The sequence below is a fragment of the Pseudochaenichthys georgianus genome, chromosome 16, assembly GCF_902827115.2.
Source record: "Pseudochaenichthys georgianus chromosome 16, fPseGeo1.2, whole genome shotgun sequence".
NCBI classification, from domain to species: Eukaryota; Metazoa; Chordata; class Actinopteri; order Perciformes; family Channichthyidae; genus Pseudochaenichthys; species Pseudochaenichthys georgianus.
This window is the reverse complement of record NC_047518.2, coordinates 37,660,467-37,675,882: the sequence shown is the minus strand read 5'-3', so window position 1 is coordinate 37,675,882 and position 15,416 is coordinate 37,660,467. Positions and strand designations below refer to the sequence as shown.

Genomic DNA, 15,416 nt, shown 5'->3' with positions numbered 1-15,416 from the left:
ACACAACTCTGACGAGGGGGGGAAGCATGCTCGTGAACTGCCAACGGGGGGGGGGGGGGGACAGTTCACATGCGCCGTGTTATGCATGGCTGCTGCACCTCGCGGGAGCGTGCACAGCGTAAAGCCAAAACTCACAGACATTTCAATGATTTGTACGGCACAGTTAGGTTTGGAAACGGTATAATTTCCTTTTTGGAGGCCATGCATAACACAGCATAACACCGGAGCCTCGCTGCGGGGAAACTTTGGCGCTGTTCCGAGTTTGTTCTAATCTGTCAAAATGACGGACTGCTTTCAGATTTGTCCGTCATTGTTAAACAAAATCCGTCATTGACGGAAAATATTCGGTTAACGCGACCTCTGCACAGCATACTAATAATAACTTTGTATTATTAGTGTAGGACACTTAGGTATGTATAACATCTGAAGATGTGTAGTTTACTAGTTTTATTCATGTTTTTACATAATTTTACAGGATATTGCTATACTATTTCTCATGTTTTACTTCTACATATTAATATCTGATTTGTAAAACATCACAGACAGAAAGGTATATCCGTCATTTAATGGTAAGCTATTGCAATTGTGATTCCATAGAGTGTCTCCCATCACCCAAATCCCCTGACTATTCTCTCAACTCAGTATTTACATTCTTATATTCAAAGAAAATCGGTAATATCTTTAAAAACTATACTAAATCCTTTTCTATCAGCTGTGCACCGTTATGGTGTAAATATAACCTATCTACCAATTGGATCAAATATAAAAGTCAGCCGAATTATTATTGATACTGCAAGGAGACGTATTTTGTGAAAAGAAATGCAAGATGTTGTTTAATTGTTGATATATTTATGATCCACGTCACATATTGAGTTTTGGCGGCAGTTCTCCAGTTTGTCCAGAAATCTTCTCATCAGGGCTCTATAAATAAAGAACTACGGCAGATGTGTAATATTTAATGCAGCCGAACCGTGTATTACAATGCAGTTATGTGATGACTTCCAAAGAGAAAAGCAAGAACACTCGGAAGTATTATTTTTTGTTATGTTTTTGGATATCATATCGTATTAATATCATATCCCAACATGCATTGCTGCTAAAACATCCAATCACCAAGCTTCAAGCTGAGGATCTTGGGTAATCTGTTATGGGTGGTTTGTGGTGTGTATCGCTCGAAATGTCCCTTATCGGCCTACGTCTGTTTCCGGTGACTTTATTTACGGCTAACAAGCATGCTAAAAAGCTTATAGAATTAAACGAATAAATAAAAACAAGGATAATTGTGTGTTTTTGCTGAGTAAATAACAGTGTTATTTTGAAAAGAATAACAAATTAGAAGGGAAAAAAGATTTAAAAAAATACAGATTTCAGTATTTTGAGGCTCTGAGCCCCATTTCTTTTCCTCACAGACTGCAAAAAAAGTCAGACATTATAGGACTTAAAATAAAAATGAAAAAGATAAAACACTGGCATGTAATTTATGTTAGAATAAATAGAATGGTTTTGAATAATATATGAGAGTAAAATCTACGTCACTTTACAGCCACGCCCACTTTTGGGGAAACCAAGGCTGTCATTTGAACGGCGATCAAGCCTGAAGCCACAGAGATCTTCTTTTACTGTCCTTTCTTCTTAGAGGAAGTACCGAAACACGTAACTCTGGATTTGCTTTAATGTTTGAGGTGCAATAAACGACACAGCAGCTTTTTGGCATGTTACAGCCTCGCCTACTGATTTCAAATGTGTGCTCTAAAATGATATTTATAAATGACTATTATCATTATCATAAGCAAGACAATAAATGGCAAAGATATGTAGAAAATAAACGTATTTGAGATACGTTCATAAGAAACGTAATGTGGGAGAAAATACGTTTCTAGCTAAACGTAATAGAGAACGCAGTTTAGTTCTGTGGGAACGTCGTTTTTAGGAGACAGGGTTGCCATAATACATTCTGACGAAAAATACAAATTATTATGAATACAAATAAAATAAAAGAAGCCTCCCATGAGTTACTACAAGCTATAAAGTAGATTTTAAAAACGTTTTATAGAATAAAAGCTCACTGCAGGACGTTGTAGAAATGCGTGTGTGCACCACGACAAAGGAGCCTCATTCACTTTACATTGGGGTTGTTTGCGTGGTGAGGACACGTAAATGTAGCAAAGTTTGTGACTCCACCACGCAATGCGGTGTTAAGGAGTATTGGTTGAGTCACGCATTCTGGTGACATCAGGTTGGTCCAAGCCCAGAGCCTTGAGGTACACCTTGGTTGACTGAGGCCGAAGGGGAACTGCAGTCACTGATGGTGACAAAGTGTTTCCGGTTTGAGAGGTAGGACTCAAACCAGGCAAGAGCTGTGCGAATGACATACCTTTGAGGACAGGAGGGCTTTTGAGGACAAGGTCCATTCAAGGTTACACTTGAGGATTTAGTCACACTCTAACACAGAGGAATCACACATAATCAGGCCAAATAAATATAAAAAGGCACATGACTAAATCAATACTGTTTGGAAAATGATAACTGACATATGAAACTGTCTCAAATAAATGATTTGCTTGTTTTGTCCGTGCATTGGTGCAACAATATTGGGTTGTGCATGATTGCTGCGTGGTGCCTGGCACTGAGTGTCTGTGAGGATAGCAAGGTGAGGCAAGGTGACAGCAAGACACTCACCCCTGGACTTTGGGATCATTAGAGTCCGGATTGCTTTATAAGCTGCAGAACCTCACAAGCAGTGCCAAGTGGATTTGTAGATACAACAACAAACTCAGGTGAGATGATGAAGGATTGCCTCGGAGTAGCTTCTGAATTTCTTCTTTTTAAACTAAATCTCAGTGAACATGCTTTGCTAACTATCTTTGTATCTCCTTGTTATTAAGATATAAGAGCCATGAAGGTCCTTGTTGTGCTCGTCCTTGCCGTTTTCACTGGTGAGTATGGTGGAAAAATATCCCGTTTTGGAGCGTGACATCAACTGGTACGCTCAAATCAAAAGACTTCAAGGAAAAATATAGAATTGCAATGAGATTTTTGGACCATTGAAATCATTGGTCCACCCAGCAATTCCTTGGATGGGAAATTAACCGATTCACACACACATTAATACACTGGTGTGTACTGATATGGATTCTTGTATGGGTGACCACAGAAGGAGCCAGACTGTTCATCCTCTAACCTAATGCTCATTCACACACACTCACACATGCCTCTGGGATTTGGAAGTTAAGTATAGTGCCACTTTACCTCCTTCGGAATATTTTTTTTGTTAAAATACGTGAAAAAACTCTGAAATATTTTGAACCTTCCAACTGCTCAAAACTGTTTTTTCTGTCTGTTCAACAGGCTGCAATGCCAACATCTTATATGCTGATGTACCCAAGCCACAGATTGAATTGCTGACTGAGGCCTTCTGGGACTATGCCGCCAAGGCAACAGAGACAGCTGATGACACCCTCCAGATGATCAAGAAATCACCGTTTGGCCAGGGTGTCAAGTAAGTCTAGACAAGACCATTGTTACCATTGTCGACATTCTAATGATGCAAACAAAAAAAAGTATACTGCAAACTGATATGCAATTTTTCCTCACTGATTTCGAATTAAAGGTAAAATCCCATTTGTCTCGCTCCTTTCTAGTGACCATCTGGAAGAAACTAGATATGTGGCCGCACATTGTTTGCTCGCCATGCAGGAGATGCTTCCCCCTGCAACTATGGACATGCTCCACAAAGTCATCACAGAGGCCGAAGAGCTGAAGGGGCGTATGGAAAGGGAGCTGGCCGCTGCCAAGGAGATCATGAAGCCCTACACTGACAACATGAAGGTCCAGATCCAGCAGAGAGTGGAGCAGCTCAAACAGGAGCTGGCCCCCTATGCTGAGTCCATTGACACAGAGGCTGTGAGAGCCACCCTGGAGCAGAAGAGCGAGGAGCTGAAGCAGAGTGTGAAGGACCTGCAGGCTCAGCTCGAGCCCTACACTGATGACCTGAAGCTGAAGGTGGACCAGCACCTGCAGGACTTCCAGGAGTGTGTGGCCCCCGTGACCGAGTGGGTTCATGATCAAATGATCCAGAGAGCCGAACAGGTTCATGAAATGGCCGACTCATACGTTGAGGATCTGAAAGTAAGGCTAAACCCCTACGCCGAAGACCTCCGGGCCCGCCTCACCTCCCTCTACGAGGCCTACGACAAATCAACATAAGTCAACCTCCCCCTCACCTTAAAGGGAAAGTAACTGCATCAACAGAAACACAATAATCTGACCCCGGGACACAAAATGAACAAAACGACAACACAAGCTAACCAGTTATAGATCTTTTAAGAAAATAATGATTTGGGGGTTACGAACTGTGTTAGTAAATGAATGAAAAGTGAACGTAGATTGGTAGATTCTGAAAATCTGAAAAACAGATGTTTTTTCTGCATTGTGAAATCAGACTGGGGAAAGTGGACATGACAAACTAAAAAGACAAATTGAAGCAGTAAACACATTATGAGCTGCACTGAAGCTCATGAGTTTAAAGTGCATCACCTATAATTACTCGTGAAAGCAAGACAGGTGACAACATTTGGTAACTAAAGTGTACTGAAGAAATGTTGTGTAATATGCATTCTTAAGTAAGAAACTAATGATTGTATTCATAAAAAAAAAAAGAATCTACAGTTATATATTTGTCACACATCATTCTGAATAATTTACGAATGTATGAAAATGAAGTTATTTTTAAAAGAACAACATATTAAAGGAGACTGGCATGTTTTTCATAAATTAGTCACTCTGCATCTCCTGTCCACAAGTGAAACCAACATGTACTCAACACGTTGGATCAAGATTGTTTAAATAAACAAGTTGTACAAATATTAAGTTGTGTTTACTACAGAGGGCTACACAGGGTTTTGTCTGAGACTTAATTAGCAAGGTTTAGAGGTTCTGTAAGGTATTGGTTTTTAAAGTCTTGACGGAGCCAGGATAGTTCTTATCCCTGATTTCAGACTTTGTACTGTAGCATCATTTTAAAACCCATGCATGATGAGAGTGGTATTAATCTTCTTATTTATATATATATATATATATATATATATGCAAGAGTGCTAACCAACGTACTTCTTGTGTGCAGCAAATCCTTAGATTATGTCATTACCGGTAGCAATGAATATTTTTTTTGTAAAAGCACATTGTTTCAGGAGGGTCAGGCCGATTGTCGAACCTCAGATTGAGGAGGAACAATGCGGATTCCGTCCTGGTCGTGGAACGACGGATCAGCTTTTTACTCTCGCAAGGATCCTGGAGGGGGCCTGGGAGTACGCTTATCCGGTCTACATGTGTTTTGTAGACTTGGAGAAGGCGTATGACCGGGTTCCCAGGGAGTTACTGTGGGAGGTGCTGCGGGAGTATGGGGTGAGGGGGTCTCTACTCAGGGCCATCCAATCTCTGTACTCCCAAAGCGAGAGCTGTGTCCGGGTCCTCGGCAGTAAGTCGGACCCATTTCCGGTGAGGGTTGGCCTCCGCCAGGGCTGCGCTTTGTCACCAATCCTGTTTGTAATATACATGGATCGGATTTCGAGGCGTAGTCGTGGGGGGGGGGGGTCTGCAGTTCGGTGGACTAAGGATTGCACCACTGCTTTTTGCAGATGATGTGGTTCTGATGGCTTCATCGGTCTGCGACCTTCAGCACTCACTGGATCGGTTCGCAACCGAGTGTGAAGCGGCTGGGATGAGGATCAGCACCTCCAAATCTGAGGCCATGGTTCTCAGCAGGAAACCGATGGACTGTCCACTCCAAGTAGGGAATGAGTCCTTACCCCAAGTGAAGGAGTTCAAGTATCTCGGGGTCTTGTTCTCGAGTGAGGGATCAATGGAGCGTGAGATGGGCCGGAGAATCGGAGCAGCGGGAGCGGTATTGCAGTCGCTTTACCGCACCGTTGTGACGAAAAGGGAGCTGAGCCGGAAGGCAAAGCTCTCTGTCTACCGGGCCATTTTCGTTCCTACCCTCACCTATGGTCATGAAGGATGGGTCATGACCGAAAGAACGAGATCGCGGATACAAGCGGCCGAGATGGGTTTCCTCCGCCGGGTGGCTGGTGTCTCCCTTAGAGATAAGGTGAGAAGTTCGGTCATCAGGGAGGGACTCGGAGTTGAGCCGCTCCTCCTTCGCGTCGAAAGAAGCCAGTTGAGGTGGTTCGGGCACCTAGTTAGGATGCCACCTGGGCGCCTCCCTAGGGAGGTGTTCCAGGCACGTCCAGCTGGGAAGAGACCAAGGGGTAGACCTAGGACCAGGTGGAGGGATTATATCTCTTCGCTGGCCTGGGAGCGCCTTGGGATCCCCCAGTCAGAGCTGGTTGATGTCGCCAGGGAAAAGAAAGTTTGGGGCTCTCTGCTGGAACTGCTACCCCCGCGACCCGACCACGGATAAGCGGGAGAAGATGGATGGATGGATGGACAATCATGAGTAAGAATGCATATTACACAATGTTTCTTCAGGATGCTTTAGTCACCAAATGTTTTCACCTGTCTTGCTTTAACGAGTAATTATAGGTGATGCACAGTAAACACATGAGCTTCAGTGCAGCTCATAATGTGTTTACTGCTTGAATGTGTCTTTCTTTGTTCCCCATGTCCACTTTCCCCAGTCTGATTGTACAATGCAGAGGAGAAGAGGGGCCATTGATCCAGATTGATTTTCATTTGAAATACACCCAAAACCTTCCAATTTAACTTCATTATAAATCAGGGCTGTGTGTGAGCTTGGAGGGTTAACGGTGAGTGTGTGACAGCTGGGGGCAAAACACAGGAATGTTGTTTGCCATGGGGTAAGGCAGCGTGGGAGCGACCTGGCAGCAGGGATGGAGACACAAAAAGGAAAACTAAAAAACAAGGTGGAAGCACGAGGAGTTTCAGACTTACAGAGACAAATCTGAACATGCCCTCTCCCAGACCCATAACGGAATCTTACAAGGGTGTGGAAGGGGAAGCTAGATTTTGCAACCAGATACTGAACAAACAAGAAAGGATTTGTACTCCACTCTTTTTTATGTGGAGTTTATAGAGAAAGTCCCTCTTTATAACTGTCAAAAGTGAAATTCATGCATTGAAAAAGGCTGCTGTCCTGCATACATCTGTACAAGATAACATGCTGTAACTCCATATGTTCAGCAGGTGGCACTAATTCTCTTCAAAGAATAATTATGAAGTAATACAAAAAGTCTATAATGATATTCGGCACATCGTTTCTATTTCCATTACAACATTTAAACAGTCTTATTGTTGTGTTTTATTTTTTACATAAATATGAAGTAGATCAATTGTGGGTACTTGCCTTGATTTGCAAGAAAACATTTTACATCATCAAACCTAATTTCACATCTTTGTAAAGAACACAAAAGACTTAATAATAATACTAATAGATTTAATTTGTTAGCGCTTTTACAGGTGCTCAAAGACGCTTTACAGATATAGTGAAGATAAAATAAAATAAAGGAACAACAAATAAATATATAGTTAAAGTTAAAGTCAAATAATACAAAAACAATCACACATTAAAAGCCAGATTGAGGAGGTGAGTTTTTGTAAGTTTTTTTAAGGTGGTGAGGTCAGTGCAGTCTCTGATGGGTTGTGGGAGTGAGTTCCAGAGGGAGGGGGCAGCGACGGAGAAGGCTCTGTCCCCCCAGGTCCGGTGATTGATGCGGGTGGGGATGGATAGGAGGTTGGCTTCTGATGAGCGGAGGCAGCAGGAAGGGGTGTGGTGGTGCAGCAGGTCTGTGAGGTAGGGGGGGGGGCTGATTGTTGAGGGCTTTGTGAGTAATCAGGAGGATTTTGAAGTTGATTCTTTGACGGACGGGGAGCCAGTGGAGGTTCTGGAGGACGGGAGTGATGTGGTCTCGGGAGCGGGTATGGGTGAGGAGGCGGGCTTGCAAGTTTATGTTTCAAATGTTAACATTATATCCATAAAATAGGAAGAGACAACACTTAATATGACGTATTTATATTTTTAATGTACTTCATATACTTAAAACATCTATAACTGGTTAGCTTGTGTTGTCGTTTTGTTCATTTTGTGTCCCGGGGTCAGATTATTGTGTTTCTGTTGATGCAGTTTATTTCCCTTTAAAGGTGTGGGGGAGGTTGACTTATGTTGATTTGGCGTAGGCCTCGTAGAGGGAGGTGAGGCGGGCCTGGAGGACCTGGGCGTAGGGGTCCAGCTTTACTTTCAGATCCTCAACGTATGGGGCGGCCATCTTTTGCACCTGATTGGCTCTCTGAATCAGCTGACGGTGAACCTTCTCGGTCACCGGGGCCATGCGCTCCTGGAAGTCCTGCAGGTGCTGGTCCACCTTCAGCTTCAGGTAATCGGTGTAGGGCCCGAGCTGAACCTGCAGGTCCTTCACACTCTGCCTCAGCTTCTCGCTCTTCTGCTCCAGGGCGGCTCTCAGGGCCTCGGTATCAAGGGACTCAGCATAGGGCGCCAGCTCCTGTTTGAGCTGCTCCACTCTCTGCTGGATCTGGGCCTCCATGTTGTTGGTGTAGGTCTCCAGGACAGCGGCCAGCTCCCTTTCCAATCGCCAAGACTCTCTGTTGACTTTGTGGATCATGTCCTTAGTTGCAGGCGGAAGCTGCTCGTGCACGGCGGAGGCAAAATAGAAGGCCGCCATGTACCTGCTTATCAGAAGGTTACTAGAAAGGAGCGAGAACAATGGGATGTTACCTTTAATTTGAATTCAGTGAGGAGAAATTGCATATCAGTTTGCAGTATACTTTTTTTTGTTTGCATCATTAGAATTTCGACAATGGTAACAATGGTCTTGTCTAGACTTACAAGACATGCTTGCCAAACTGTGAGTGATCGATCATCTGGAGGGTGTCATCAGCTGTCTCTTTTGCCGTTGCGACATAGTCATGGAAGGCTTCAGTCAGCAATTCAATCTGTGGCTTGGGTGCATCAGCATAGAATATGTTGGCATTGCAGCCTGTTGAACAGAAAGAAACATATTTTGAAGAACAGTTGGAAGGTTCAAAATACTTCAGAGTTTTCAGGTATTTTAACCCAACAAATATTCAGAAGGAATCCAAATCCAAATTTGTGGAGGAAACTTCTGTGTAGCAATGCAGTGGGAGTCACCGACTCATGAAGGAGACACGGGACAAGCAGGAGTTCTGATGTCAAACACTGATATTTAATACAAGCATCGGCCGGAGAAATTCACATCACAAGTCACACTGCAAGGTTCTGACTGCACGGGTGGTTTGCCATGTCAAATCTGATCAGCCTCACATCTTGGTAGACCTTTTAACTAGTTTACAGAGACTCAAATCCACATATTGGGGATGGGCATAGACATCTACAGACACAGGAGATGTCTCTCACATCTGTGGAGCATACAAAGCCAGTGCTCTCACACTCGCAAAACCCCCCTATGCCCTGCAGGTCAGGCCATAAAACCTAGTATCAACATACGACTGTGTTACGTTCCCTCTTTGCTAGGGATAAGGAAGGGAAACGACACGACCAGTTTGTAATTGGTATTGGTTACCGGTGGTTTTATTGGTAACGGCAAACTGAGCAAAACGTTGCACACAAACAGCTTGGCCCAACAACGGGTCAAGCTGTCACTAGTTCACAAAAGGGTCTCCAAAAGAGAGTAGCCCAGTACTATACAAAAGAAAGAAAATACCTCACTTCTAAAGTGGAAACAAACAACAAAACGGGACTGTGAGCAAACACAGCTGGTGCGGGTCTACAGGTGCTAATCACCTGGCTCTACGCAATATACACACAGGAATGCTGATCTACAGGTGCTAATCACCTGGGTCTAAGCTGTTTCACAAGGTAACTATCCTAAGTGCGGTTCTACAGGAGCTAAGCAACCTGGATCTACGCAACACACACACACAAACCCTACACTAAACACAGAATACCACGACACACTGCGAACCAGGGTGCTCGCACAGAACCCTACCGAATACACTGCTAGTCAGTCTACAGAAGCACAGAATACACACTGCTAGTCAGTCTACAGAATCACAGAATACACACTGCTAGTCAGTCTACAGAAGCACAGAACGAAAGCTTTGTCACAATGAGAGGGTTGAGGCGTCTGTCACACAATACAGAGCCTCCAGGGTGTTGTCCGTGCTCAGCCTTTATACTCCTCCCCAGCAGGTGTGCGCCGGCTGTGCGCTGCGATTGGCCGACGTCACTCCAATCCCCATCTTCAGAGGCGGACCAGGAGATGGGCAGCCAATGATGTTGGCGCAACCACACAGCTCATTTACATGAACACACACACAGCTGAAAACACTCACAGGCAGATTAAAGAGCAGACAACAGCATCCGTAACACCCCCCCCCCTTAAAACACAAACCCCACAGGGTTTTTGTGAACCATAACACCTCACAACACCATGACCACAGAACACATCACTCCAGTCTGGACAGAGCATCTGCGAACACATTTTCTGAACCTTTCTTGTGGCAGATTTGCAGGTTGTAGTCCTGGACGATCAGAGCCCACCGCATGAGACGCTGATTGTGGTTGTACATGCGGGACAAAAAGACAATGGGGTTATGATCGGTAAACACTGCAACCGGCAAAGAACTAGACCCGACATAAACCTCAAAGTGCTGGAGAGCTAACAACAAAGCAAGGGTCTCCTTTTCAATGGTAGAGTAGCGTACCTGGTGTTTGTTGAACTTACGGGAGAAATAGCAGACAGGATGATCAACTCCCGCCGCATCTTCCTGCAGTAAAACAGCACCGGCCCCCACTGCACTAGCATCCACCTCGAGTTTAAAGGGCTTCGCAAGATCGGGAGCAGCGAGCACAGGAGCGTGACTCAAAAGTGTCTTTATACACTCAAATGCATGCTGGCACTCAGGGGTCCAAACATAATCCACCTTGGGACTTATCAACCTAGTTAGGGGTTGGGCTACAGTGGAGAAGTTGCGGCAGAAGCTGCGGTAGTAACCTGCCATGCCGAGGAAACGGCGGAGATCACTCCTGGTGCCGGGCACCGCACATTCAGCCACCGCAGTAACCTTAGCCTCCACTGGTCTGACTTGGCCTTGCCCAACCTGCTTTCCTAAATAGGTGACGTAGCCTTACCAAATTCACATTTGGCCAGATTCAAAGTAAGAGACGCCTGTGCGAGCCGGGTGAATACCTGCCCCAGGATCTTCATGTGCATCTCCCATGTGGGCGTGTACACAATGAGATCATCCAAATATGCGTTACAATTGCTTATTCCGGAGAGGACAGTATTCACCAATCTTTGAAATGTAGCGGGAGCGTTACACATACCAAACGCCATGACTGTGTACTGCAGAAAACAGTCAGGTGTAGCGAAAGCGGAAATTTGTGAGGCACGGTCCGTTAAAGGTACCTGCCAGTAACCTTTAAGTAGGTCCAATTTACTGACAAATTAGCGGAACCTAAATTGTCGATGCAATCCTCCATTCTCGGCAATGGGTAGCAATCTGTCACCGTAACAGCGTTCACCTTACGGTAGTCCGTAATAAAGCGCGGGAACCATCAGATTTCGCCTCTACCAGACACGGCGAACACCATGGGCTAGAGCTCTGTGTCGCCAGGCCATTTGCTACAAGATAGTCAGCCTCCTGTTTCATAAGTGCGCGTTTGGTCGGGTTGGCACGGTATGGATGCTGTTTAATCGGCCTCGCGCCCTTTACATCGATGTCATGCGTTATCACATTAGTTTGTGTCGGGACATCATGGAAAAGGCTCGGGAATCGATCCACCAACTGGGTTATGTCATGCTGCTGGGCCTCCTGCAGATGACCTAACACAGTGGGCAATGTCTTTACCATCTCCGAGTTGCACAATCGAGCACCCGGCTGGTGATGTGAGCGCATTACCAAACCGTCGTCAGACGGGCCGGAACTATCTACCACTATTAACGCCGAAACAGCTACTCTTTGATTCTCCGAGCCGGCAGGCTGGCTATCAGCGGCGGCGCGGGAATGGTAGCGTTTCAACATATTAATATGACAGACGCGCGTTTTGCGCCGTCTCTCCGGAGTACAAATAACATAATCCGTGTCACTAAGACAATCGTGGATTTTATATGGACCGAGGAATTTGGCTGAGAGCGCAGAGCGCAGAGCCGGGGATAGGTAATAGTGCGAGGACCTTGTCACCTATTTCAAAGTGCCTAGGGACAGCGGCACGGTCATAGTTACGCTTCATGACAGCTTGTGAAGCGGAGAGCGACTCTCTAGCGAGTGAATTTGCTCGGTGCAAACGCTCACGGAACTGACTAACGTAATCTAATACGTTTTTATCAGGAGGACTATCAGCCGAAAGAAACTCATCGTGTAGGATTTTAAGTGGACCGCGGGGCGTATGGCCGAAGACGAGCTCCGCGGGACTGAATCCTAATGACTCCTGAACAGCTTCACGGGCTGCGAACAAAACGAAAGGAATTCCCTCATCCCAATTTTTTTCTGTCTCCATACAGTATTTTCGCAGCATGCTTTTTAAGGTCTGATGCCACCGTTCTAATGCCCCCTGCGACTCGGGATGATACGCACTAGATATCACATGTTTAACCTGCAGTGTTTGGAGGACCTGTTTGAACAATTTAGATTTAAAATGTGTCCCTTGGTCACTCTGGATTACTCGCGGAATTCCAAATGTAGAAAAGAACTTCGTCAAGGCCTTAACTACAGATGTTGAAGTAATGCTACGCAGCGGAATCGCTTCCGGAAAACGAGTCGACGTACACATTATCGTGAGTAAATACTGTTGACCTGTTTTCGTACGTGGTAAAGGACCAACACAGTCTATCAACACCCGGTCAAAGGGCTCACCTATAGCAGGTATGGGATGTAACGGAGCCTGCGGAATTTTTGATTAGGCTTACCGACAACCTGGCACACATGACAGCAGCGGCAGAAGCTAGAGACATCTTCTTCAAACCTGGCCAAAAGAAATGCTTCAGATTATTTGGTAGGTTTTTGTCACGCCCAAGTGTCCCGACCATTGACTTTCATGCGCTACAGATAGCACATGTTGACGGTATGGCACCGGCACGACTACTTGATGCACTACACTCCAGTCAGCTTCAGCAGTAGCAGTGAGGGACCATTGGCGCACTAATATCTCCTTATCCAACACATAAGCCACCTTCTCACCCCTTGCTTTGTCATTACTCACCACCTGCTCGAAACACTTCGCAAGCGTCGGATCCGCCCTCTGCGCGGCGAGTAACCGCTCTCGGGTTACCGGGAGTGTGGAACCGTCAACGGCTGGGCTGGCAGGTTGCGCTGCCGCGGCGGTCATAGCAGGGAGAACGGAATTCGCCACTACTGGCTTTTCCTCCGGCATTTTTCATCTGTAAACAGGGTCCCAAACATAGTATCATTTAGCGACACCTCCGAGTCACTCTTATGCGCCTGCGCGCGGGTGACAGCACAAATGGGGAAAATGTGAGCATTTGTGGCCTCAGACAACACAGTCTGAGGAGAATCCAATATTTCAAGTGCAGGAGTTACCTTACCTCCTGCGATGTCGTTTCCCATTAAAAGGACTATACCCCGTATAGGTAATGCTGGGCACACAGCAACAGGGAAAAATCCAGTAATTAATTTTGACTGTATGTGTACATTGTGTACGGGACGGGGCACGTAACCCATTTCAATGCCACATAATAGTGATCCATACCCACACGCTGACTTGTCTGAGAATGGCAGAGCCGAGGCAACAATCACTGACTGTGAGCCTCCAGTGTCTCGTAGGATGCGGACGGGTCTCTGATCGTCTGACTCACCTGTTAGTGATATCAACCCATCGAACACAAAAGGCTTAAAACAGGGATCTATTTCTTCCTCAGTGTCAGGTGTGGAAATACTGAGTGATTTAGTGTTGATTAAGCCGATGCCTTTCGGCCTGGTCACATTTGGTGACTGCTCCTTCCGCTTCAGAATTAGGCAATTATTAATAAGATGCCCAGGCTGATGACAATAGTGACACTCTCTCTCCTCTTTGTTCCTCGTGAATACTCTCGCTGGCTGACCAACAGGTGCACCCGGCATGCGGCGAGAGTTCTCAGCAATAGCCGGAGAAAACACCGTTTTATGCATTAGCACATATTCGTCTGCCAGTACAGCAGCTGCGGAGAGAGATTGCACTTTCTGATCATTTATATGCCCCACAATACGGTCAGGCAATCCTCTCTTAAATTCCTCCATCAGTATTATTCTTTAAAGGCAGAATACTCTGCAGCGTCACATGATTCAATCCATTTATGGAGCAACATCCCCTTCTCCCTGGCATACTCGACATGTGTTTGATTAGCCCCCTTTCTGTGATTCCGGAACTTCTGCCGATAAGCCTCGGGAACTAACTCGTACACCCTAAGTATGGCACGCTTCACCAGGTCATAATTTAGGCTGTCCTCCACTGAAAGAGCAGCAACCGCCTCCTGAGCTCTCCCGTGAAGTTTACACTGCACTAACAGAGCCCAGGCGTCAGCCGGCCACTGTAATGCCGCTGCCATGCGTTCAAACGCACCGAAATACGCATCCACTTCAGTCTCACGGAAAACCGGCACCAACGCAAAACATTTTCCTACATTGAAGGCAGGTGGATGAGAAGGAAGTGAAAAGCTTTCTCTAGGATTGCCAACAACACCGGATGCGCGCAGTTCGGAGTCTAGCTCCATCTGCCGTATCCGGATCCGGACTTCCTTATCTGCCTCGATTTTCCTTATTTCCAACTGGAACTGCCTGTCTTGCTCCCTGTCTTTAGCCTCTAGCTGAAGCCGGGCGAGACGGATTTTTTGTTTATTCCCTTCCCGGGAATCTGTGCTGCCCACAGGAGAGGATGACGGCGTGAGCGATGCCTCACACGAATCGCCCCCCTCGCTGTCATCACTATTTTCCTCGGTACCTACAAACTTCGCCGCCTGCCTCTGACTTAACGGGTCTTCAGCTACCACATCAGACACTGGGAGCTCAACCGGTACAGCCGGTACCAATAACTATTTTTTCACCATCTCTTCCACCACCAATGCCTTCAACTCTTTCTTTAATATCTGCCGACTTACCACAAGACTGAAGTGCCGCGCTATCTCCATTAGATCGTCCTTTTTACATCGGTCCAGCTGCTCATAGCACGGCCAGACCAAGAACGCTTCTATGTCGAACGGTGCCATACCTGAGTGTACCGCCCACACGTTTTACCAAGTTTTTAGCCACAATACAACCACCTATAACCCCAGGAATTGAGTTAAAGATCCCGGACGAGCCCCCACGTGTTACGTTCCCTCTTTGCTAGGGGTAAGGAAGGGAAACGACACGACCAGTTTGTAATTGGTATTGGTTACCGGTGGTTTTATTGGTAACGGCAAACTGAGCAAAACGTTGCACACAAACAGCTTGGCCCAACAACGGGTCAA

General features: G+C 45.9%; 2 protein-coding genes across 2 annotated transcripts; one reads left to right on the top strand and one right to left on the bottom strand.

Annotated features, from left to right (window-relative positions):
- The first annotated feature begins 2,690 nt into the window (after positions 1 to 2,690).
- On the top strand, positions 2,691 to 4,441 carry LOC117460683 (apolipoprotein A-IV-like). The gene is made up of 4 exons (XM_034102229.2): positions 2,691 to 2,777; positions 2,886 to 2,936; positions 3,349 to 3,499; positions 3,642 to 4,441. The coding sequence occupies exons 2-4, from the start codon at positions 2,897 to 2,899 to the stop codon at positions 4,204 to 4,206; spliced, it is 756 nt and encodes a 251-aa protein (XP_033958120.1). The 5' UTR covers positions 2,691 to 2,777; positions 2,886 to 2,896; the 3' UTR covers positions 4,207 to 4,441.
- A 3,691-nt stretch (positions 4,442 to 8,132) lies between these two features.
- Positions 8,133 to 15,173, bottom strand: LOC117460681 (apolipoprotein A-I-like). The gene is made up of 5 exons (XM_071206068.1): positions 15,066 to 15,173; positions 13,733 to 13,787; positions 13,518 to 13,568; positions 8,819 to 8,969; positions 8,133 to 8,676 (listed from the first exon to the last, which is right to left on the bottom strand). Exons 1-5 carry the CDS (start codon positions 15,171 to 15,173, stop codon positions 8,133 to 8,135), a joined length of 909 nt encoding a protein of 302 aa, XP_071062169.1.
- Between the last annotated feature and the right edge of the window lie 243 nt (positions 15,174 to 15,416).